Source organism: Haliotis rufescens, unplaced genomic scaffold (assembly GCF_023055435.1).
Source record: "Haliotis rufescens isolate VD_foot unplaced genomic scaffold, xgHalRufe1.0.p SCAF_1, whole genome shotgun sequence".
In the NCBI taxonomy this organism is placed as follows: Eukaryota; Metazoa; Mollusca; class Gastropoda; order Lepetellida; family Haliotidae; genus Haliotis; species Haliotis rufescens.
The window spans coordinates 16,428,158-16,454,977 of NW_025963779.1; the positions used below are offsets into that span (position 1 = coordinate 16,428,158).

At 42.0% G+C, this 26,820-nt stretch overlaps 3 protein-coding genes across 5 annotated transcripts; 2 read left to right on the top strand and 1 right to left on the bottom strand.

Annotated features, from left to right (window-relative positions):
- Window positions 1-4,988: 4,988 nt before the first annotated feature.
- LOC124149611 (failed axon connections homolog) lies at window positions 4,989-14,030 on the top strand. Its single transcript, XM_046521327.2, has 7 exons — window positions 4,989-5,177; window positions 6,186-6,315; window positions 6,865-7,061; window positions 9,853-10,052; window positions 11,346-11,462; window positions 12,620-12,728; window positions 13,214-14,030. Exons 1-6 carry the CDS (start codon window positions 5,068-5,070, stop codon window positions 12,724-12,726), a joined length of 861 nt encoding a protein of 286 aa, XP_046377283.2. The 5' UTR covers window positions 4,989-5,067; the 3' UTR covers window positions 12,727-12,728; window positions 13,214-14,030.
- A 1,273-nt stretch (window positions 14,031-15,303) lies between these two features.
- On the bottom strand, window positions 15,304-20,041 carry LOC124149595. Its single transcript, XM_046521282.2, has 5 exons — window positions 19,706-20,041; window positions 19,274-19,369; window positions 18,830-18,945; window positions 18,470-18,605; window positions 15,304-17,759 (listed from the first exon to the last, which is right to left on the bottom strand). The coding sequence occupies exons 1-5, from the start codon at window positions 19,875-19,877 to the stop codon at window positions 15,733-15,735; spliced, it is 2,547 nt and encodes an 848-aa protein (XP_046377238.2). The 5' UTR covers window positions 19,878-20,041; the 3' UTR covers window positions 15,304-15,732.
- On the top strand, window positions 18,494-24,991 carry LOC124149601. 3 transcript variants are annotated; one of them, XM_046521304.2, is made up of 5 exons: window positions 18,494-18,628; window positions 22,264-22,359; window positions 22,781-22,890; window positions 23,062-23,266; window positions 23,975-24,991. In XM_046521304.2, the coding sequence occupies exons 2-5, from the start codon at window positions 22,305-22,307 to the stop codon at window positions 24,559-24,561; spliced, it is 957 nt and encodes a 318-aa protein (XP_046377260.2). In that variant the 5' UTR covers window positions 18,494-18,628; window positions 22,264-22,304; the 3' UTR covers window positions 24,562-24,991. The 3 variants fall into 3 exon arrangements, with proteins under 3 accessions (XP_046377260.2, XP_046377252.2, XP_048248035.1); XM_046521296.2 differs by lacking the exon at window positions 18,494-18,628 and adding an exon at window positions 20,667-21,032; XM_048392078.1 differs by lacking the exon at window positions 18,494-18,628 and adding an exon at window positions 21,079-22,176.
- The last annotated feature ends 1,829 nt before the right edge of the window (window positions 24,992-26,820 follow it).

Here is a 26,820-nt window from a genome sequence, read left to right on the forward strand (position 1 = left end):
AGACTAACCCACCGTCCTTCATTGTACAAGCCAAGGACATAATTATTCTTATGTTACCACCTCTGGGATTCCGGAAGTCTTTGTTACAACTTGTAACCTCACTGATTGTGTGTGCCACTGTAATCCGACAGAGAGGATGGTTGGCTCAGCAGTTCTTCTGGTGGCCGGGCAGGGCTGTGCTTTCCTAAAACATGCTATGATCCGATGATCGTGGGTTTGAATTCCAGACTTTCCACACCCGTACACTTGGGTTTCCCCAAAGTACATCTAGGGTCTGAATCTCATTGGTCCTCTTCCAACATTAGGTCAACAGTGGCGACACTCTAAAAAACCCTGAAACATTGTTCACAGTGGCGTTAACCCCAGCTCACTCACTAACTCCAGACTCATGTATGTTAAGGCTGTAGTGATATAACTGTATAGTTGATCGCATGCATTTGTAAAACTCGTTCATGTGTGTCAATGCGGCAGGTCCCTTACTGGGATTATGGGTCAGAATAGATCATCAGCTCCCCATGCTAATCACAATAGTCGAAAATGAGGATCAGGTGATTACACATCCCCTTTGCTCACCTCAAACAAACACCCTACGGCGTGGCTCTTGGCTCATGCTATCAACCACTAGTTTGACTGTGACGTAAGCAACAACGCGTACAACTAAGTAAAATTCCTTTGTTGACACTAATTTGACACTAAAAATAAAACTTGGCGCCCCCATTTCATTAAGGCTCCATTTATACGACTCAAACTAAGTTAAAGAACACCAACATATGAAAGGCTGTGTGTTGAAGTACCCGCCAGCCATGACAGATTAACTATAGTCATATGAAAACATCGGATATTCTTTAACATATTTTGAGTAGTATACATAAGCTATCATTGCTGAGTGCAGCTGAGACTCCAGAAAAATGTTCAGCTCAGAAATAAGTAAAATTATACGTTATGACGCTTCACTACATTTTAATAGTGAGTGAGTGAGTTGGGTTTAACGCCGCTTTTAACACTCAGTATTCCAGTTATATCGCGGCGTGTCAGCTTAATGTGGGAGGAAAGCCCGATGTGATGCAGGTCTCAGACGTTTATCACTTCGGTGAAACCCACGAGCACGGGTATGGTGCTGACAAACCTAGAAACAAAATCGGGGCGAACCGGGATTCGAACCCACAATCATAGGTTTCTGGCGTGTCCAAGGGACGCAACTCTGCACAGCGAATCGCGGCGCCTTAGACGACTGGGCCACCCGTGCCCCCTACAACATTTTAATAACATGAACAAAAATACGCTGCTATTACAATAATAATGTTTCAACCAACCTAACCTGTATGTATTAATTTTAAACACAGATGATTAAAAACCTGTCAAAAACATAATATCTTGACACATATGCATCTGTATTATGACAATCTCTAACTTATATGAAACACATGTAAAAAGACGTTAGATAATTTCGTTATGTCAAACAAGCGGAAACAAATTCGACGATCCTTGAAAATAACATGATAGCACCTAGTTCACATTTTTCACACATACTGTACAGAAAGACAATAACTTAATCAACCCAGATATAAAGGAAAGTGAGCCTCAAAGGCGTTTGTGCCCCAATATCTTCAGGGCCGTCACAGGCGTGCTTCATCTGACAGGTCAATCTCCCTTCATCCTTTCCAGAGAAGGTGTTCACCCTTCTGCCAAACCCTCTAGGACAAGCCATTTGACGACCCAAGGATCTGCTAATGACACGACGAATACCCTCCCTATTATAGTTTGTGCTATTGTCTCCCATGATGAATTTGTCAGGGTTTGAAGCATAACATGATGTGACTTGATTGTTGATTGCCTCTACCACAGGCTTGCTCATTCCAAAGTGGTTGTCACCTCGGTGACCTCCAAATCCATATATTCTTCCGACTTTGGTTCCAGTTTCACGCAGATGAAGACGAAGACCACGGCGACAGGTCTTCAAGACAGGTCTTCTCCTGTGTCCGTGCATTCTTGGACATGGGTGTTTGTGAAATCTGTTAAGGCCTTGGAGGTATCGCAAGCGACGCACGCGTCTTATAGTACGTCGACGATGAATTCTAAACGTAGGTCCTCTTCTGTGGCTTCTGCACATTTTGCCTCTCTGCATGTCACAGCCCGCTTCATTGCATTTTGGCATCACTTCATTAATTTGACCACGCACTCAATACTTTTGGTTATTTCCGAGGTACATAGAAAGGGACTTCCTGGGAAACCTGTCGAATTCAAAATTTGAAGCTTCATCTTCCGAGGTTTCCCTGTTGTCTCTTCCCTCCATCGTCCTCGACTGGCGACGTCGAATGTGGGGTCCGAATACTCTCTGCCATTTGTTTCCATGCGTGGCTCTGTCATTGCTGTTCTTATCGTGTGACTCTGACACATCATCGCTTAATCTCACGCGACGGTTAGGACAACTCTAATATCTATGGAGATTCTTTACATCACGTTTGTTAAGACATCATCCCTCATTCGAACGCTAACATCCAGGCATGTTTCCCGAGACATTCGTGCAACGTACACGACGACGCTGACAGCTGGCAAAGCTGTTATCAGCGCAGTGGCTCTTGGTGTAATGTTCATCTTCAGTCTTATTATCTCGCCTGGACCATCCTCCAAAACAAGGCTCATTTGTACGACGCCACCTTTTCCCACTGACCGCATGGTGGCCCATGGTGCGTCTACCTGGTCCCTCTTGACCAGCTCGATCACTACAGGATGCTTGAAATCCTCTGCAGCCAGCAAGGAAGGATTTCCTGGCTCCATGACATCCATAATACCAGAGAGGCATAGTGACACCTTCAGTACCCCTGGCGTATCTTGAAGCCCGGCCTGCTTGAATTGATCACAAATGTGGGTTCAAACAGAGATCGTCTTGTGAGGAATTACTACACTGATGCTCGAGACCTGTCATCATCCGCCTTCTCCAAGGTCTTCCACATTTCCTGGTAGTCTCATCACGCTTGAAGCGACCATCTTTTTGTATCACCCGTCTTCTCCAACGTTGCCCACAGGAATTCGAAGGAGACGTACCATCACTGACATTCTCCTTCTGCAGGCAGTGACGTTCAACTTGCATCACTCGCCTTCCCCTACGTCCCCTACAATCGCTACCTGGAGACGTACAATCGCTTTCAGCCCCATCACGCTGACAGAGCCCGCCCAGTTCTCTCAGGCGTCGCGTCCCACAGACTCTCGTTGGGGTCACATGCTCCGTAGCTGTATCTTCATCAGCTGTAGGGTTTGACCTGTGCCGACGACGACGATGACGCCAGCCGGGCATGATGATTGACACATTGTACAAAAACACGCCAACCCCGCCAGAGCCGCGCTTAGCTAATTTGTTAATACTTTTTCTGATGTTACCAAACCACTTGTAGTTATCTAAATGAAGTACATTATTCCCACGCAAGAAAGTTTCACATATACTAGTATATAGCTGTATTTTGTTATATTTTTACGAAAATTACTATTTTCGTGATCTAAAAGGTACCACTACAACACTAACGTAGCTTGTTTCAATTTTTGCCAATCTGTCTTCAAACTGTATTAAGTTTGATTTAAATTCTGATCTAATATTGTCCATTTCAACCTCAACCGTGCTACTGATTAAGGAAGCAGTCTTCTCTGACAATGATATTTCTAATCGCCTCTCTAAGCTGTCCATCCGATGGACGAAAGACTGATTCAAACTCGCGATCTCGGATTTCACAGTGTCAAACATGCGACGCATTAAATCGAGAAGTTCGTCATCTCTTCTCACCTTTTATGTGAATCATTGAAACCTTGTTCTGTGAGAGGTCTCTTTCTTGAGTGTCCATCACAGGATCACATCGTGCTAAGGGAGACGACTTGTGTTGTCTGGGCGGGTCACATTTTGAATCTCCGCCATTACGTTCTTCACGAAAGATTGACTTTCGTTCATCTCCAGGGCCACGTGGCAGAGCCGATCGTGCAGGAAAGGAGAACAAAACGTTGTGTGAGCCTTAAGAGCAAAGTATCGCAGGGTAAAATTGGGTTAAAACATTTTTGATATACTTAAATCGGAATGTTTTACCCGTAGCAGCATCATATAAAATGCACATGAATGTGTATGCCACTGTACCAAATAAATTAAAAATCAAGAACATATTCTTTATCATTATGCTATTTAGACCCGATATTTTTACAAGCACACACATAGTTAATAAATCACTAGACTGGAAGTAATCAATTATCTTTTCCAAAATTATTAGATCTATTTATGATTAATTTCATTGTGTAATAAGAAAACAAATGCCAAATAAATAGCTTTTCATATGAATAAAATCCAAGGCCAAATATCAGAACCAATGACAGATCCTATTATTAGATACCATTATTACGGAACAAAAGTGTGTTTTTTTATAGTTATTTATACTGGACATACAATAATTCCTCTAAATCCATCATTTTACAATGGGAGAAAACGGGACATAATCGGCGACATTTGCGTTATCAGATTTGCTAAAATAAACATGCTAACGGTATTTCATTGACGTGGTCGTTTAATTCCATATATCATGTGTACGATTTCGTGACAATAGTGAGCTGACACGAAATATTAATCCCCCCACACTGTTGAAAATCGGATGTGTGTCATTGTTTACATTTCACAGATGTGACGGCCACTATGGAGTCTCGAAACAGCTTAAATAATGTTTTCCTTCACCAAAAGTAGCAATGGACGTTATTCTCATTGCAACAGCATTGATGAAAATGCTAAGAAATTTTTTGACCTCCCGTTCTAGCGTATTTCTATAGTAAATACATGTTGTGTCCGCCATGTTTGTTTGTCTAGTGGAGGCGGCCATTGTGCAGTCATTGCATGGGTCAGTGCATTCGTCACAACTCGCCTCTTTCCGTAATCTCGCTATTCGGCTTGTTCCGGAATAACATGGGTTGGTCACGAATGGGGGGTCAGTGTTGCGCCAGCGCAGCATACCCGGGTAACCAGGCTGACGACTTATCTCCCTTTGCTTGAGGCGCCGATGAATCAGAGAGTGACTTGCACACTCCGAGTTAAAACAGTGCACCATGAACGGATTCCTGAGCGGCTTCGATTTGCATAAACGACTGTTTTGTGTCGCAGGTGGCGTCACAGCTGTTGCTGTATCAGTTGTCATCGTCAAGAAACTATGGCCTAGGTATGACTTTTTGTACAGCTTTATGATGAGCAGCTATATATAGAGTCTTTTCGCTGTTGACATTAATATCACTATTCATTATAGTGTGCTCAGTCATGCTTGTTGAACATGGCGGTTGGGTGGGCAGGAGGGATGTGGCTGCTTAGCTCTGTGATCTCGACCCCCACCCTGTTGTAACGGTTATATAATACGTAGCATGGGCGTATACAGCTGCTTTTTTTAAGGGGGGGGGGGGGGGGGGGGGGTCGAACTGACGAAACGCCCATAAAATACTTTGTACGACTTAAGCACATCACCCGAGCATCCTGGTCGAGACCATATGATATTGTCTCTGCCCTAGTGTACTATGCTGAGAGGTGTCTTAGACTTGACATATATTAGTGTGTGGTCAGGGAATAAGGGGAAAGTCACTAGAAATAAACTACGGGACACAATTTGCGACTGGTGATGTATTATAGGGGCGGAAGGGCCGTTTGGGTTGGGGTCTGTATCATGTTTCGCAGACACCACCCCCATTTTATGTAATATGTTTACACCCCCCTGAAAAAACAATAACATGTTAACATGCCCCCGTTCCCAAACTAAAACGCACGCACGCACGCACGCACGCACGCACACACGCACGCACACACACGCACACAGACATTGTATTGAATATTCGAAATTTATTTACGGGGCACGGGTGCCGCGATTCGCTGTGCAGAGTTGCGTCCCTTGGGCACGCTAGAAACCTATGATTGTGGGTTCGAATCCCGGTTCACCCCGATTATTTTCTAGGTTTGTCAGCACCATACTCATGCTCGTCGGTTTCACCGAACTGGTAAACGTCTGAGACCTGCATCTCTTCGGGCTTTCCTCCCACACGAAGCTGACACGCCGTGATATAACTGGAACACTGTTAAAAGCGGCGTTAAACCCAACTCACTCACTCACTCGAAATTTATTTATTGATTTAAAGACCAAATATCCATTGTACATGATATCATACGATGTTTATTGCTGTTTCAGAAAGAAGACGACCTACCCCCGTGACACTGTCATTCTCCACCAGATAGGGAGGGGACCCTACGCCCCAAGTTTATCTCCGTATATCGTCAAACTTGAGACATACCTCAGGATGGCAAAAATACCTTATCAGGTGAGCAATTCCAAAGGCACACTGCAGGGCTAGCTTAAATGAATATCATAAGATGCTTACATGTGAGACAAATGATGATTGCGCATGCGTGAGTGAAGATTTGAAAAGAGTAAACTAGTTCCACTGTTGGTTCTCCAAGCAAGTTTAGCGCATTTAGCTTTTAGCGTTTAGGTGCTCGTTTATCTGGACATGAGCCCAGTGCTTGACGGTGAAACTTATTATATCGGTGTTGTATCGGAGCTTTACTGACGAAACTAACGGAGAGTTTTAAAGATGAAAAGAATCATTAACAGTTGAAGGGGTGTTTGTTTGAGACATATATTGTTTTCCCTACACACCATAATTTTCAAAACATCAACGATGTGCAGTGAACCACTTTTTTATGTATGTATGTATGTATGTATGTATGTATGTATGTATGTATGTATGTATGTATGTATGTGTGTAGGTAGGTGTGAAATCTGTTCAAATGTGGTACCACACAAGTCTCTAAGATCTACCAAACATTGTAGTTTAATCAGCCAGTCACTACAATATCTTGTATTCTAGGTTAGTCATGGAATGACTCCATCTCCGAAAGGAAAATGGCCTTGGATCGAATACAACGGGGAAGTTGTGGCCGACTCTGAACTATGCATTGACTTCCTGAACAAGAAGTTCAGCATAAATTTGAACAATCATCTAACGCCATTTGAGAGAGCCGTGGCCTTGACCGCGAGGATCACGATGGAGGAACATGCCATCTTGTAAGTGGACCAGGGAGATCCAGTGATGAATGAGTGAGTGAGTGAGTTTGGTTTTACGTCGCTTTTAGCAATATTCCAGCAATATCACGCGTTAACCACTAGGCTACCCGACCACCCCTTACAGTGATGAAGGCACGGATGCGACAGTGTTTAAGTCATATGACGGCGTGTCAGCTCAATGTTGGTGGAAATCACAAAGTAATGCAGGTTTATCACTTTTGTGAAATCCATTGTCACAAACCAAGAATCATCAGGGCGAATCTGGGATTTGACCCCATGATTATATGGAAGCTGGTACCTTTCAAGACCCGTGGAGATCCGGGGTAGAATAGGTCTTCAGAAACCCATGCTTGCGCGTAAGAGGCGACTATGCTTTCCGAATCGGGTGGTCAGGCTCGCTGACTTGGTTGATGCATGTTATTTCATCCCAATTGCGTGGATCGATGCATATGATGTCAATCACTGGATTGTATTGTCCAGACTCGATTAATTACAGACCGCCGTCATACAGTTGGAATACTGTTGAATGCGGCTTTAGAAAACAACCAAACAAACAAATAGAGAGAAAACTCGATGAACGAATGGACCACCCTTGCTTCAACTAAGATGCAGTTTAGAACACCTACAAGTATTACATTCATCATCACAACCTCGTATCCAATGTGGGGCGGTCGGGTAGCCTAGTGGTTAAAGCCTACGCTCGTCACGCCGAAGACCTGGGTTCGATTCCCGACATGGGTACAACGTGTGAAGCCCATTTCTGGTATCCCCCGCCGTGATATTGCTGGAATATTGCTAAAAGCGGCGTAAAACCTCACTCACTCACTCACTCGTATCCAGTGTGTTATGTCTCCATTTTATTTAAGAATTGAACGTCAGTTTGAACTCGCAAGCTCGGAGTTTCACACAGTTTAACCAGCGCTTTTAAATCGTTCATCAAATGAACCCATCCAAACTGACGTTCAATTCTTATAATTTCATATTTTGTAGTTTACTGGTCTCGCCGAATAATATCGTATCAATGTTTGCTTTTATTTGAAGTCCTCTGGTTTCGCCGAAGAACATTGCAACAATGTTATTTTGTCGGTATTTGCCGGCTCTCGGTCACATACGTTTCCCCACGCATACTCAGTTACGCAAAGAAAAATAGTTCTTTGAATATATACAATATAACCTAAAAATATGTCAACATAATTTCATTCTCTGAACAAATTAACAAACAATATTTGTGATAAATCAAATCTTAAAAATAGGTTACATGAAAGTGAACAAAAATATAAACATGACCTCGATGCACCGAGGCGATGTCAACCTTCAAGCGCGGGTTTATATATGACGTCACATAAGTTTGTAAAGAGGTGCATTTCGAGTCAAACGGGAGCATGAGGATGAATTTATACTTACTGCTGTTGAAAATGAAGTTTAGGGAGCAGTTATGGAAAACACCCCGACGCGTGAACCCTCTTATGGCACTAGCAAATTTGGAATATCACCGATTTATGAATGTGTTGCTTGTGTTTGGATAATCGCAAACCAACTCGGACGATGTGGAATGGACTGGTGGGGATTGAACGGAGTGCTCTGAAACTGGTGTGTTTTGTGTTAATTTTAAACAGGGTTAATCAGGGTGTGTTATATTTGGAGTTTTGGATTTGTCGTGTGTGCTGTAATACTTTGCTTAGCTGGTGTTTCTTGTCACCTGAGATGGACCGACTGTATGACCTGATGCCAGCTTCATTACTGTGCCCCGTCACTCCTCATTTGTGCCACCGCTTCTCGGCCTAGAATGCACGGAGAAGGTCGGCCAACTCAGAAACCGGAATAGTAGGTTTCTAATTCCGTCTACGGATATTTTCTCGACTCCGATGACCAATCGGTAAAACAGGTAGGCAAGTTGTTTTTTTTGTTTTTTTAATTTAAGTTTCTTTACTTACCTTTTTATGTTTTATGGTTTCTCAAAATCTTAGACTTTCTTTCCCGATACGTTAGTGAATCGGGTTTGGGTTTTGGATTGATCAGGAGCAGTCGCTTTGATCTTTGTCAGCGGCCACACCTGAGCAGGGTACAACATTGTTTTCATTGGTGCTAGATTCCTGTCATTTCCGAAAACAAGACACCAAAGTCAATATCGCTCAATAAATCAATTTCGTTCACCTAATCAATTTTACAGAATTCATTTTCTTCACGTGCGTTATTGGTATTGCAAGATCGCCATTCCATATCCACATCACCGTAGGGACAATCCATTTGGAACCAAAGCATTTATTTATTTATAAGTCAGATGAAATGTTACAAGACCAGGCAAACATACTAAATTAATTATATTGCTAATAAATGCAGGGATTAAAAAGAACATAGGAAATTACGTTGATCGTAAACACCGATCGAGAATTCGGGGAAACCCCGGAAAGTAGTTCACAGTCACAAATACAACCAGGAACGTCTTCGAGCAAAGAAGCACCCCTCTTAAAACTCAGGAATGTTTTTTTCAAGCTAATAGCTCAAGTATGTAAAGGCCTTTAGATTCGAGTAAAGTACATCTAGCTCTTACGGCTGCGATTCTGAATGATGACCTATGAAGAGCTCGCGTTCAGGAGAGGCATTGGTTGTTGATAACAAGTCCATGAACGCGAGAATTTCTAGGACAAGAGAGATGGAGCTGTTGATGTCACTTCCGGGACGGCGAATGTGTCCAGAGTGTATAAATATCAATAGAATGGAACTATATATATATATATATACTATACAGTCAAGGTTGATATTTTGTTTGCCTCAATGTCTACATTTTCAGGTGTCACGCCATGTTTCGTTACGTGTATGATCCCGAGGTTGCAGTCATTAGAAAGGCCTTCAATATCGGTAAACTGTTGTTGTGGATCTACAAGAGAAAAGCTCGTGCTGCCTTGTACACTGCAGGGATAGGGCGGCACACCAAAGAGGAGGTTGCTCTCTTTCTGGAGCGTGATCTTCAGGCTGTATCAGATATCTTAGGTTCGTAATGATCTTTGTCTCTTTATTTCCCCTACTTTGTTTACCTTGTGTTTGTTTCCGATCTCAGAACAGGTATATGATAACATAAGTTGTTTGCTAAATATGTGTCGTTGGCAAAATATTTAATTTTGGAGGAATTTCATTATGACATTCGACATACAGTACACATAGTTTTCGCCTTCAATTGTGTGATTCGGTATTTCTAGCGTTTCTCAGAACTGTCTGGGTTTATGAAGCTGAAGGTGGTTTGTGTGATTCAAGCAATGGTGTCTCTAAAACCGCTCACCAACTTCACATCCATTTTTAAACAAGGCCGCTATGGTAATGTTTTTAACTGGTATGCTTGTCATTTATAAAAGGATGGGCAAATTATTGGATGAGAGGCCAAAAAAAGTATTTTAGCACTCGTATTTGAGCAGGAGTGATGTCCCCTTGATTATATTTATGTATTGATGTCCCCGACAGTAAATCGTCCGGATTAAGGGTTGGTACGGAGTACAACTGTATGGTGGCCTCACTACTCGCTAAAGTCATGCTTGAAGTAAACTTTGACCCCAATTCTCTTGTTCCTAAACGCAACAAATCAACACAACCTGATGAACACTGTAACATCAACACATTAACATGGTATAACCACCTCTTTCACTCACCGAATGAACATTTGTCCTTGTGATCAAAACTTGAATTCTCATGTGATGTTTCCATTCTTATGCGATTCTATTTCCGAAAGGGAGTCTGGTTTAGTTAAAGATAAACTCAGAGGCGGGTTCAGTGGTTTGGGAAAGGGTGGAGGCACACTATGTCCAAGTCAAAGGGAGGGGAAGAGGGCGTGGTACCCCGCCGCACCCCATCCATCATTGCCACATGTTTCTCAATGTCGGCTCCCGTCTGACCAGTGTAATTAATTCCTTGTGTGATCAGATATTGCCCACATGTAGTGCTAGATTAAAATACATCAAGTAAGAGACAAACACAGAAGCTCTTTAATGCCTTGAATCATAATGCCTGAGGATGCCAAATGGTCAGAGCCGTTTGCCCCTTAAGGAGTTATTTCCAGAGATGAGATATATATGGAACCCTTATTAATCCGGACTGCGTTTTTCCGAAAACCCCGCAATCCGGACAACCTTTTTTATGAACGTCTATGAGTAATCATAATGACACTACTCCGCTCCCACTCGTTAATCCGAAAAAGTATTAATCCAGACGATTTCCTTCGGAACTGAACCGTCCGGATTGTCGCGGTTTCACTGTATGTGAACCTTTCACTGTGTATCGACTTTCATGTTTCAGGACAGAAGAAATTCTTGATGGGCGACAAACCATGTGAGGCAGATTGTGCTGTGTTTGGTCAGCTTAGTCAGTTACACTGGCATGCCGTTGGAAACGAACTGGAGACCATACTCAAAGGTTGTACTTTTGATTACCACTCAACGACCCAAACCCGTTTGGTAAAGATTTTCAATTTAGCTACAAGAATGCCAGCAGATATGTAGATTAGCATAGGAAGATCCGGGATCGGGTGGTCAGGCTCGCTGACCTGATTAGTGCGTGTCATCGTATCCCAATCGCTTGGATCGATGCTCATGATGTCAATCACTGGATTGTCTGGCCCAGACTCGATTAAAACGAGTGCGGCGTTAAACAACAAGCAAACAAACAAAACATAGGAACGAAATTATTTTTTTCACTTATTGTTCAGAGAAACCATCCACAAATCTGTTTCTTTCATTTTTTCTCTCTGGCTATTCTTGAAAGAGATAACATTTGAAAATAATTAGCAATGTTACTTCCTTAGGGATTCCGGAAAACATTAGGTCCCTTGTAACCTTCTTGTATGCTTGTCGTACTAGGAGACTAAACGGGTTATTGGTCCGAAGCAGTCAATGCTGGTCGGAAGAACTGACTTAGTGTGTAGATGGTCAAGCTCTGTGACTTGGTTGGTTGCGTGTCACGATGACGTGAAGGATATTTAAAAAGACATAAAGACAATAGTCCTAATTAAAATTACGTTAAAAGCTGTCTTACGAAAAAGTTACGTTTTATTATAAAAAAGAGACTTAGCATTTTCAAGGCCAACGCATCTCAAGCAAACGTCTAAGACCTCTTTGGTCCTCCTCCAATATTAAGTTGAGACACCGTCATATAACTGAAATAACTATATTCAACTAATCCGCTGCCGAATTTCAGATGGTCGATGGTATATTTCATTTCGACGTGATCTTCTGTTGATCCGTAAGGTCACAAAAAGATCATCACTTTGAGCATTCTTTTCTCTCGAAGCTGACTGATCAAAGCGTGTTAAAGTTGGCTCATGCCAAATTCCCACAACAAGGCATTCTTTGATATTGTTTGGGTCATAGATTCTTCCACCCGGAAGTCCTTGATTTGCGAAATGCTTTCAATCAAGATGATATTTTGGTAGTTTTAAGATGGTATATCTTGCAGAAACGGAATTCCGTAATGACACATGCGTGTATGTAGGCCACGTGTACCAAAGCGTTACAACCTTTGGGTGTCGATCAATGGCTTCCTATATATCCAACTGACACACGTTTCAATTTCAGACAAGTTTCCATCCCTGGCCGCCTACTGTGAAAGGGTGAAGGCGGCGTATTGGCCGGACTGGGACGACTGTACGACAAGAGGATTCACTGCCAAAGCCACGAAATAACGGTACAGCAAGGAAAACATGTACTTCTGGCCCGAACCTAATAGATCAGGTTTCATAAACATTTGTCCATTGTATAAAGAGCTATGAAAGAAACCCAAAAGAAATATTGGATAACGGTACTTTCGAATCATTTTCGAATCCGATGTGTGAAAAGCGAACAACTGTTGTAGAAAACTTAATGAAATTCTGTAAAAAAAGTATTATTATTTTTATAAAATTAGAGACAAATTGCTCATTTACAGCTGTACTTCCTTTGCCTTTTCATGTTTTTTTGTGTGTTAAAACTGTATGTTGGTCAGTGGCCTTGAATACAATACTCATAATTGAATTAAATTAAAAATCATCTGCTCCGACAAATAGTATTACTGACCTAATACTCTAATGAAGATTTTGTGACAGGAGGCATGAGTGGTCTCGTCATCTATGGTGTGCCTGACATCTGTGATCATGGGTTTGATTCTTAGGTTTACCCTGATTCTGTTTCTAGATTTGTCAGCACCACACCCGTGATCCTCGGTCCCTCCAAAGTGGTAAACGTCTAAGACCTGCACCACTTCGGATTTTCCTCCCACATCAAGCTGACACGCAAGGTGGTTATTGTAACCGAAACACTGCCCATATCGGCGATACATTTTGTGATAAAGTGTTGCGCTATTGCCAAATGATTATGAAAAGGCATGCAATTGTTTCTCCTCTTGTTTGTTTGTTTGTTTGTTGTTTAACGCAGCACTCGGCAATATATTTACCCTGAAGATTCGGGTTGGAATGGGTTAGTTTTTCAACAGCCCATGCTTGCCGTAAAAAGAGACAATGCTTGTCGTAACAAACAAACAAACAATCCAATGATTAACATCATGAGCATCGATTCTGCTCTAGAATCTGAAATAAATGATGTATAATAGGCTTTATATCTGAACATGCGCAGTAGATATTTTTGTTTGATGATTTATTGTTGTTGTCACATAAAAAACCAAGTGTTCTACTTTTGTTCCTAATAAGTGATTTAGGACTTTTTGAGGCATATAATTGTTTTCAAAATCATTGAAACATCTTTTTCGATAACGCTTTCAACGCCTGTGATTAACTAGAGGCATATAATTGGTTTCAAAATCATTTTCGATAACGCTTTTGACGTTGTTATTTCTTCATCAATAGAAAAATTCATAATAATGTAGTGTTTATGCTATGTTTTTAATATGTGAAGTTCTGATTTTACGGCAGAATGGGATGTAGCCAGATGCTTATATGTACCTGCTTGTATCCTTTGTCATGTGCATGTTGATTAAAGTAATTTCACGCAAATACCTACTACGTTTACCCGATGTCTACCTTCGTGACTTGTGTACGACATCTTGTGAGTAAGTGAGTGAGTGAGTGTGAGTGAGTGTGGTTTAACGCCGTTGTCAACACTATTCCAGCAATAGCACGGTGGAGGACGTCAGCAGAAATGGGCTTCACACAATGTACCCTTGTGAGGAATCGAAACCGGGCCTTCGGTGTGACGAGAGAACGCTTGAACCACCAGACTAACCCACCGTCCTTCATTGTACAAGCCAAGGACATAATTATTCTAATGTTACAACCTCTGGGATTCCAACTTGTAACCTCACTGATTGTGTGTGTCACTGCAATCCGACAGAGAGGATGGTTGGCTCAGCAGTTCTTCTGGTGACCGGGCAGGGCTGTGCTTTCCTTAAACATGCTATGATCCGATGATCGTGGGTTTGAATTCCAGACTTTCCACACCCGTACACTTGGGTTTCCCCAAAGTACATCTAGGGTCTGCATCTCATTGGTCCTCTTCCAACATTAGGTCAACAGTGGCGACACTCTAAAAAACCCTGAAACATTGTTCACAGTGGCGTTAACCCCAGCTCACTCACTAACTCCAGACTCATGTATGTAATGGCTGTCGTGAAATAACTGTATAGTTGATCGCATGCATTTGTAAAACTCGCTCATGTGTGTCAATGCGGTAGGTCCCTTACTTTGATTATGGGTCAGAATAGATCATCAGCTCCCAATGGTAATCACAATAGTCGAAAATGGGGATTAGGTGATTACAAAATGTTTCACCTGGCCGGTTAAGTGTCATCATGACCCTCCGGCGTGGCTTCCAGCTCATACTATCAACCACTAGTTTGACTGTGACGTAAACAACAACGGGAACAACTAAGTAAAATTTCTATGTTGACACTCATTTGCTGAATATCAAAATGAAACTTGGCTCCCCTATTTCATTAGTGCTTCATTTATACGACTCAAACTAAGGTAAAGAACACCCACAAAGGGAAGGCTGTGTGTTGGAGTACACGCCAGCCATGACAGATTAACGATAGTCATATGAAAACATCGGATATTCTTTAACATATTTTGAGTAGTATATATAGGCCATCATTGCTGAGTGCTGCTGAGACTCCAGAAAAATGCTCAGCTCAGAAAGAAATAAAGTTATACGTTATGACACTTCACAAAATTTTAATAACATGAACAAAAATACTTTCCTATTACAAAAATTACGTTTCGACCAACCTAACCTGTATGTATAAATTCTAAACACAGATGATAAAAGGCCTGTCAAAAACATAATATCTTGACACATATGCATCTGTATTATCATAATCACTAACTTATATGAAACACATAATGACAAGACGTTAGATAATTTCATTAATATGTAAAACTAGCGGAAACAAATGGGACGAAATAACTCTTATTCAAAATGTTCCTTGGTATATTACATGGTAGCACCAAGTTCACATTTTTCACACATACTGTACAGAAAGAAAACAACTTAACCAATCCCGTATATAATGGACAACATAAATTATATATTTAATGTAACCAAAACCGTATGCAGTGGATAACATATAAAATAGTAACCAAACCCGTAAATAATGGACAACATAAACTTTCCATAGATTCCTCAGCATCTGAAATCATCTGTCATCGACAAGGATTTCATAGTATGTAACTACATTCTGCAACGGATAGTTAGCAAGTGCCTTACAAATAGGCCATTCTCAACACCCTATCGCCACCGTGGGTACAGGTGCTTGCCTTGCCTCCCCACGCCTTCATCACAGGTCTTTTTGACCACTGTCCTTGTCCACAGCGGCTGGCAAATAGCTGTCTTATGCGGAACTGCCTTTTTCTTTCCTTCTGAAGGATTCTTCTCATCAGACACAGTCTCTTCATTTCATGGAAAGTGAGCTTAAAAGGGGTGTGTGTCCCAACATCTTCAGGGCCGTCACAGGCGTGCTTCATCTGACAGGTCAATCCCTCTTCATCCTTTCCAGAGAAGATGTGCACCCGTCTGCCAAACCCTCCAGGACAAGCCATTTGACGACCCCAGGATCTGCCCATGACGCAACGAATACTCTTCCTCTCATTATTTCTGCAGCTTGTTCTATTCTCACCCATGTTAAATTTGTCAGGGTTTGAAGCATAACATGATGTAACTTGACGGTTGATTGTCTCTCTCAGATGCTGGCCCATTCCAATGTGGTAGGCACCTCTTTTACCTCCAAATCCATATATTCTTCCAACTTTAGGTCCAGTTCCACGCAGATGAAGACGAAGACCACGGCGGCAGGTCTTCAAGACAGGTCTTCTTCTGTGTCCGTGCATTCTTGGACATGGGTGTTTATGAAATCTGTTAAGGCCTTGAAGGTATCGCAAGCGACGCATGCGTCTTACAGTACGAAGACGATGAATTCTGAACGTAGGTCCTCTTCTATGGCTCCTGCACATTTTGCCTCTCTGCATGTCACAGCCCGCTTCATTGCAATTTGGTATCACTTCATTAATTTGACGACGCATCCCATGCCTTCGGTTATTTCCGAGGTATATTGAAAGGGTCTTCCTGGGAAACCTGTTGAACTCCCAGTTTGAAGCTTCATCTTCCGTGGTTTCCCTGTTGGCTCTTCCCTCCATCGTCCTCCACTGGCGACGTATGCATCGTCTGATGTGGGGTCCGAATGCTCTCTGCCATTTGTTTCTATGCGTTGTTTCCACTCTGTCATTGGTGTTCTTATCGAGTGACTCTGACACATCATTGCTAAACCTCACGCGACGTTTAGGACAACTCTCAATTCTATGGAGATTCTTTACGTCACGTTTGTTCAGACATCTTCCCTCATTCGAACGCTTACATCCAGGCATGTTTCCCGAGACACTCGTGCAACGAACACGACGACGCTGACAGCTGGCAAAGCTGTTATCAGCGCAGTGGCTATTGGTGTAATGTTCATCTTCAGTTTTATCATCTCGCCTGGACCATCTTCCAAAACAAGGCTCATTTGTACGACGCCACCTTTTCCCACTGACCTCATGGTGGCCCATGGTGCGTCTACCTGGTCCGTCTTGACCAGCGCGATCACTACAGGATGCTTGAAATCCTCTGCAGCCAACAGGGAAGGATTTCCTGGCTCCATGACATCCATAATACCAGAGAGGCATAGTGACACTTTCAGTACCCCTGGCGTATCTTGAAGCCCGGCCTGCTTGCATTGATCTCCAATGTGGGTTCAAACAGAGATCGTCTTCTTTGGTATCACTACACTGATGCTCGAGTCCTGTCGTCATCCGCCTTATCCAAGGTCTTCCACATTTCCTGGTAGTCTCATCACGCTGGAGGCGACCATCTTTTTGTATCACCCGCCTTCTCCAACGTTGCCCACAGGAATTCGAAGGAGACGTACCATCATTAACATTCTCCTTCTGCGGGCAGGGACGTTCTTCTTGCATCACCCGCCTTCTCCATCGTGCCCCCGGAGACGTACTATCACTTTCAGCCCCATCACGCTGACAGAGCCCGCCCAGTTCTCTCTGGCGTCGCGTCCCCCAGACTTTCGTTGGGGTCACCTGCTCCGTAGCTGTATCTTCATCGGCTGTAGGGTTTGACATGTGCTGACGTCGACGATGACGCCAGCCGGTCACAGTGCAAGCTTCAGCACCGTTGTGCCCACAAGATGCTTGCAACTGCCATCGGCGACCATTTCTACAGAACTCTCGTCTGGATCCGCCTGCATCTGAAATACATAACATGTGACTGACTGTACAACTGAAGTCAGGAAAACAAGATGGCAGCTTACTTGAACAGGTCAATCTGGAAAACATGTATTATCCAATTTCAGACTTCAGAAATCATGTTTTTCTGCCTGGTAAGTTGACCACCGTTTTATCATCAGTAATATTAAATGCCATCGAAAATGACGTAGTTCAGCCATCATACATTTCTATTTTGAAAATACACGTCAATATAAAACGCCACATGACCAATCCGACAACAGAACTCGTTTACAACTCCTTTCGTCAATTTACAATGATTGCTTATCTAACAATTCTTTTACAATAATTGCCTATCAAACAATTCATTTTACAATAATTGCCTATCTAACAATTCATTTTACAATAATTGCCTGTCTAACAATTCTTTTACAATAGTTGCCTATCAAACAATTCATTTGACAATAATTACCTATCTAACAATTTATTTTACAATAATTGCCTATCAAACAGTTCGTTTTACAATAATTGCCTATCAAACAATTAATTTTACAATAATTGCCTATCAAACAATTCATTTTACAATAATTGCCTATCAAGCAATTCATTTTACAATAATTGCCTATTAAACAATTCATTTTACAATAATTGCCTATCAAACAATTTTTTTTACAATAATTGCCTATCAAACAATTCATTTTACAATAATGTATAAACTTGGGAGATGACTTACTGCTGTAGTTTCCCCTGACTTGTCCATCAGCAAGGGATGTCATGGCATCGACGTCGCCATCATCTTCCCGTCCCTGTTGTGGGATCTTCCTGGCCATTCTCATCAGACGTCTGAAGTGACGGGGTTGAACGTCCTTCTACAAGAAGAACGACGTCTAGGGTTAATTTTAATAATAACTCTGTATGACATTTAGGGTTAATTTAGTACTGACATACAAGTATATGAACAGAACGAGAAAGATCTATAAAATGTTCAGACCTGTTGATGTCAAAGGATTAATAGTTGAGCTTATTCAGCCAAGAAAACGTTTTTCTAAAATGGTATATGGTCATTAACTACAAAAGAAATATCTGAACTTACCGTCTCCATCATTCTGTGTCCTCCAGCGTCTGCTCCTTTATCAAAAACACGAGATCTGCGCCAAGTATTAGCGTCAAGGGAAGTAACTCCTTCGGCTCTGTTTGTCACGTCGTGCTCTGTCAGGCACAGAAACAAAGTCTCAATACAGGGACACTATTCAGGTCACACTGTGTACACACGTTTTCGGTATGTGGCCCTGTGCAGACGGGCTAGTTCGTTTTGCCGCTCGCATAATCTACGCATTTATCTTATTCACCGTAAAAGCTCAGAGGCCATATCGCACCCCGACATCATTTCATAGTTACTTGAACATATCAAATTCTTTTTAAAGAACAATTTACATTGAACAGTAAAACGGATATTCCTCAGAAGCTAGTAATTGAACACACTAGGCAATATATAAATCTATTTTGTACTCTTTATGTTAATTGGAAATTATCTCACCTCTGACGGCGATTTTCATAACGGAATCATTGGCACTGCTAAGAGCTTCTTTGAGCTCTTCCTCTGAGGAGAAAGTTATTGAATCTCCATCTTCATCTGTTAAGAAAAAACAACCAGTATGTTTTAAAGCATGTACTACTGTCTGTCTGTCTGTTTTATTTTTCAATTCATGTGTAAGAAAATATTTGCATGTTTTCATGGCGATGATAACAAAGCGGTTCACAACGTTTTTTTTAAACATTAAGTAGAAAATAAGCCAATATATATTAACATATGTCAGTAATGACACGACGAAATACATCCAACCAATGACCAATTGGACATACGTTAAAAAGGTATATATTTTACGAATTATTCCTTAAAGTAGTTATTTTTCGCACTTAGTCCAACGACCTCGTTGTATATTCATGTAGTAATAAGGGAAAAGTATACCTGTCCAGCACAGTTTGAATGTGTCCGCATCAAGGTGTGGAAACACTTGCATCACCTTCTCGTTGATGAAGGTGTAACTAAGGGCGGCGTTATCGGGAACAGGGAAACGTCGGACCTCAGGAGTCGCGTTGCCCTGTGGCTCATAAATCATCTTTATCACCAAGGATTGCATCTTGGGATTTCTCTGGACAGGAAATGTCGTACAGCAGTGGGAGAACTGAAGGATTCTCACGTGTAGCAATCTGTATTCGCTATTTAGACCGGTCTTATTTCTTTAGCAGACGACAATTGAGTCTTTGTTCAGCAGCTGCCGTAGTAACTTCAGTATAGCTGTATAGAGCGTGCCGGCGGAGTGATTTTGTCAGTAAAACTAGGGGTTTATATACCAGAAAATGAGTGATGTCAATTACTATTAATAGAATCAAACCGTTCTGAAACGTTCTCGTGACCGGTTTAGGGCCGTCTCAAACTATTTCGGACCGGTTGCGTGAGAATCACGGGACCCGGGTCGATTGACAAAGTCACGTGACGTGTGAGCTCCGTTCCGAATGGTTCTTGGGCCGGACCAGTTCACATTCCTTGGCTCGGAGCCAACACTCAACTTAAATCTACATGAAGTTATATACACAGCTAAAGCAACATACATGAACGTTCATTAAATGCAAACGTTTGAAATAATGCTTGTGCGTCAACAGATTGATTAACACGCCTTTAACTGTCTCGGGTTAGGTTTTAATTGATATTTATAACAAGGCAGTTGTACATCACAACCGGTTGATTTACTTGACACTCAGCCAAGATTGTGACGTCACGTGCACTGTCGTTTTTGATGCGTAGGTGTCGCGGAAAGTACTATCCACGTGACCATGACTCATCGACGCTCGTGATCCTGATGCAACCGGTCTGAAACGTGCCAGCTCCGTTCTCGGAACGTTTTCGAACGTTCGATTCTATTTCCAGAAATTACAACATACATCGGGTATAAAAGCCCGGGTTTGGGTTTGCTGACAGAATCAAGCGACTCTACCGCTACCTGCTGACGTGAAATCAAGACAAAAAGAAGCCTATAGAAGTTCTATCGTCTGCTGAAAAGATATTCCACATTCAAACAACTGTTGAAACTTATCGTCACTGAGAATCAGCCCGAACAACACGATGCAGTCTGTGGTTGTCAAAGTGTTTTATGAGCGCGAGGGGAGAGGAAGACCCGAGGTCCGGCGTTTCCCTGGTCCCAAGGACGCCGCCCCTACACACACCTTCGTCCACGACAAGGTGACCCAGGTGTTCAAACAACTAGAGGCGGGGACATTCAACATGTACTGGAAAGGTGAGTTTTTCTTTTTATTTGAAAGTATTTGTGTTAATCGTGTTCATAATAACAACATCTATGATTATAATGAACAGTATAGAGTTACTGATGGATTCAGGGTTAGAATATAACCTTAGGCAGCGTATGCTGGTCGTAAGAGGCAACTGAATGAATCGGGTGGTCGGGATCGGCGACTTCACTGATTGATTGTTATCATACCCCGACGGCGTAGAGCATTGCTCACAATAGTGATCACTGGTTGTCTGGTCCAAACTCGATGATGTACAGGCCGCCGCCATAGCTGGAGTATTGCTGAGTGCGGCGTTAGATATCAAACAGTCACTGAACATGAATGTATTTATGAAGTATATCAGGGTTGGTTTCACTGTATTTCATTGAGTCTACACTGAACCATAATGCTTTGGGACGACTCATTGCGTTGTGAAACAACATTCACTCACATATTCAGTATAATGTTCAAAGCGATTGTTATTCCTGTATCCTAATGATACCTTTAAAAGGTCAACTTGGATCTTTGCGTGTCATGTACCCCTACGGAGTGGGGTGTTCATGATATCAATCACTTGTTAGTCTTGTCCAGACCCGATTTTTCACCGAAACCTTCATGTATCGGCAATATTCAATTTGTTTCTACTGCGCCGTTAAACATTACTCACGCACCCTCTGTACCTTTCAAATAGACTTAAAGTCATGTATTGATACTAAATAGTTCAAACATTCTCTTTTCATAGTGTATATAATTTTAAAAACATTTAATCGATATTTCATCAATAATTAGCGTAATGAAAATGGGTTTGAAAATATTGGCGTAAATTATTCTGCCCAGGACTATCTATTAAATGACGTAGATATACATGTTGGACGTATATGACAAAGCCCCGTTCATCCGCACGGTTCCATTCCTTGTAGTATCACAATTGTCGGATTAACATGTCATTGAAGTTACATCCTTTGAATATGTGTACACGTAATCCCCGATCTTCCGGAATACGGTTTTCCAGACTAACGGGGTTTCACTGTATAAAGCGTCAGACAATGTCAAAGTTAATATCATTTCTGGATAGTCAGTCAGCCGTCAGATTTTAATTCTATTTTTAACCATCTCACTTGTCTTTCGAGTTCGCGACAGTTGTCGCAGCATGTGTGTGTAGTTTCTGTTGCTTATTCGTACTCAAAGTTCACGTTCATTATAAACACGTAAGCTAACATAAGCGAGCTATTGTTTCAGATGGTGAAGGCGACTTTGTGACGTGCTCCACGGAACAGGAGATGGACGAGGCCCTCTCTTCCGTCAAGGATTCCGTCCTCAGAATCTACATCCGAGGTACAAACGAACATTTTCTGTTCAATATAAATATAATACACAGTCGTGATTTACTGCTGATGGCAATCGCAGCCTGGGATACATTCAAATTATCTTGATATATTGATATTTATGATCAATACAATCAACAGACTCGCTTGGATAGAGCGTACAAATGAATAACGTTGTGTATGTAGAGATTGTATCGGGGCTTCAGTAGCTCTTTATTCAGTTCTACGTGCCCCAGCTTAAACGTTGACCAGATATTTCTTTTTACTTTGATACTGTTGACGACTGTGGTGATTGTGTGATTGTTGTTGTTGATGATGATAATGATCATGATGGGCATTAGTAGTCCTTTGCAGAATGAGTCAGATGTATATTTTAAGATTCAAGTACTGCCATATCAAACTAATCTTTTGATGAATGATCTTTTTGCCAGATGTCTCTCCTGCCGTATCCGAGGAGGATGAATGGGACTTTGACCGGAGGATGCAGGGGTGGGGCCGAGGGTGGGGCAGGATTGGTGGCAAGCGAGGTGCAGGCAGAATGGTGAGTTGCTAGTAATCATGACTAATTAAAAAGATAGCTCGAATACCTCTCGAAAAAAACCCTCGAAGTATCATTTTGACCGAAGTCACCGTACCATCTTCTCGTGTACCTTTATTTATTCAATATGCGCTCTTCTCATGGTATTTGATCAATTTACACATTATTTTGTAGCCAATGGAAGGAATGGCCCCTCCTCACTTTCTCCGATGGATGAAGCGCATGAAACGCTGGAAGAAGAAGAATCAGTGCCATGAGTTAAGGACTGAAGGGGAGGCCACTCCCGGTGAAGAGTCCGACAAAACAGCAGATGGTGGCGCCCAAGCGGAAACTACGAACGATGCACCTGAGGTCACAGAGGGCACATCTGATAGTAATGGTAGGTATCCTATCACACTCTCTTACAACAACATACAATCACTAATGTCCACTTTACACAAACAAGTTGATCCATGTGTGTCTGTGGTCCGTCTCCTACAGTTGGAGGGACAAGGTAGACCGAGTGTGAAGTGATTGAGTGTGGGTTTTTTGCCACTTTGGTAAAGACAGTTATGTCACTACACCATAGCAAGAGACACCAACATGGGTGTTGGTCATTTTGCCCATTTAGTACCCTGTTCTTTGACATGGCGAGCAGTTGCTTTAACCAGTAGGCTATCCCACTGCCTATTCCCTGTTTGGATATAACCGAGGTTGGCGAGATGATCGTGCACGTGTCCCCTGCATGGGTCTTAGTACCATTGTCCGACGTCCGTTCACAGTAATGTTGACGGTCAGGCAAATTAGTTCATCAGTGCTACATGGTCGTGGTCCAGTGAGCCATGTCTTCAAAAAAATCGTTTCATTTAGTACTGACTAAAGGTTTTGTGTTACTCCCAATGGGTAGCGGCGGAGTAGGCTTGTGGGTTCAGGTACAGCATTCGCCCGTCAAGCCAAGTCCCAGATTCAGTTCCCAACATGGGTCAAATGTCCAAAGCCCATTTCTGGTGTCACCCTCGTGATATTGCGTAAATCCATATACATGATGGTTGTGTCTTCTACCTTGGCCAGTATTGTTTGACCGTGTTCTTGTACTTGTATTTGACAGATACAGAAATGAAGGCAGATGGCCAAAGAGGAGCGAGAAAGTGTGGCAAAGGAAAGAAGGGAAGCCGAAAATGTCATAATCACGATCAACACCATGTTGAAGACCCCCAGACCAAAGAGGATGGAATCTTCGGATCCTCGGATGAGGACATGCCTCCGCCATTTCTCGGCCACCCTGGTATGTTTGCAGGTGGCCCAATGCAGTTCTGGGGCATGATGGGAACGCATCCTTATGCCTGGGGTGAAGGTTGTTGGAAACGAAGAGGATGGGGGAGACGTGGTGGTCGTGGTGGTCGTGGAGGCTGCAAGAGGAGGGGGGAACACTTCAGTGAGACGGAACCTTGGAACGACATGGGTTTTGCCGGATGGGAAGATGGACGAGGTGACCCAAGAGAGGGCGACAGAGGTCGATTCAGGGGTCACCCTCGAGGTGAAGGTCATGGTCAGGCACAGTGTCCTCGCAGACGCTGCCGCCGTCACAATGAGGCTGATGAGCCAATGGAAGCCTGCATAGAAGAAATGCGCAACGTCAAGGCCACTGACGACGTCATCACGCTTGATGTTGGGGACGAGGCGCCCAAGATGTAGACAGCTGAAGCTTGAAAGAGACGGACATGTGCAGCATATCATTTGGTTGCAATTTGAATATCTAAGACCCTGTCATGAAGAACTATGTTTATAATTCCTTCAATCAGACACGGACTACGAAAAGTCCATAGTTCAATATATTTTGTACAGGACATAGCTTATATTAAAATATTGATTCTGATGAATTTATCAGTGGTGCATAACAAAGTATTCTCATTATGTGTTGCTTGAACGTAAATGTACATATGACCATGACTTTGATGTTGTCGCTATGGCAACTGTACTGCAATATACTTTTTGTAAATACAACATTCATGGTTTCATTCAGTATTGTGTCATATATGTGCTTTTACTGATACTGTTATTTTGTTTGTTATTTGAATTAATTTTTTTCCAAGAGATGAATAAAATGTGTATATTGTAAAACATATACATTATTTTGTACTTGTTCACCACACACATGGAGAGTTCATGCTGTAACAGTCCACGTAGAAATGGACTGATGGTGGTGGATTGTCTGACGTCTTAGAAACATATCAAACTTATGTTCTCAGTAAATGCAGAGTTACGCTACAGATCACATTCTAATGTCCCCTAAAGCTCATACAAAGGAATCACATAAAACATATATATATATTAAACAGGGCATTATATTTTAAACAGGGCATACCATACATACCTCATGGACGCACACAGTCCACATTAATGACATGACATGCAAGTCGAGCATATGAGTGGGTGAGTGACTACGTATGGTTTATCAAAGCTTAAACAATATCACATCACATCATTTATTTCTCAAAAAAGAACCACCCACGGTGGTACAGGAGAAAAAAGTTAAACATGATAATAATTCATATTAAACAAGATGTTGGTTATACTGTACAAATATTTGGAGATAAACGTTTTGCTTGAACATTTGTACGAACATTTAAACAGAAACCCTAACATAAGCAAACACATATACACAGTTACACTCAAAGGTACCTCTATGCTGTCTGTAAAAGGAACGTATCTACAACTAACACATGTACATCATCAATGCTGCAAGGTGTCGTGTACACTGTACGGTTCTCTATCACCTGTGAATACAGGCTGTTGATTTGCGGTGTAGTCACTCATTTTAACCACGTATAAGGGCACAGCCTGGTTCAAGCGAGAAGGAAACTTAGTGAGGGAACGGTAAACCACAATTCAGAGTTTCGAGTTGGTTATTATCTTTCTTAACTTTCATATAATATGTTGATTTGCGGTGTAGTCATTCATTTTAACCAAGTATCAAGGCACAGCCTGGTTCAAGCGAGAAGGAAATTTAGTGAGGGAAAGATAAGCCACAATTCCGAGTTCTTACCTTTAATCAAATATTCTGTACACGTCTTTAGATCTCACCTCAAACCACCCACATTTCTAGCGGCTGTGACCTCAAAGTGTATCTCTAATCAACAGTAAACAAGCGACCTTTTCACGACACATCGGACTGCGTAACATAAATCGTCATTGCCATTCAAACTTAGTATATTGTGTGACTTACAATTCTTCAAAAACAACATGCAAAACGTAATAAACGTGTTGTTGCATTTAATTAATCAAATTTATCAAAATTAACAATTGTGTCAGTCAACAAAGGCGAGTGCGAGAATGTCATTTGAAGTGGGTCACACGTGTTGACGTACGGCGGCTCAGTAAGTTTTCAAACATTAGCATTGACATTGCCAGACATGCACACCTTCACTGAGTGGATATATATTTGATCAAGTTGCAGTTAATTATTCGGAACCAGTTTCCAGAATTATGCGACTTCTCTTCGCAAGTTTAACTTTGGTTGTCAGCGGAAGTGGCGTTGTTGATGGGAATGTGGATTGTACTACCGTACACTGGACCAGCAAAACATTGTCTGCATCGGAGTTGACATCATCAGAGTGCGAGAATGGGGAGGAAGTGACAGACATGTCAGCTGACTTGAGGATTTTGTTACATGAATTTGTTTTTGACGGTATGATCTTACAAGTCACATCAGTGCTTGACAAAATATTTCTTGCTGGAAAGTTTACGTCCAGATAAAATTGCGCTAGCGCTACACTGACCCAGGCAATGACTGCACAATGGCGGCTCGCGACCTGTATTTACTATAGCAAAACGCTAGAACGGTTGTTTTAATTTTGTTTTCTTCGCATTTTCATTACTGCTGTTGCAATGTATTCGTCACGGGAATATCGTCCATTGTGACTTTAAGTGAAGGGAAACATTATTTAAGCTGTT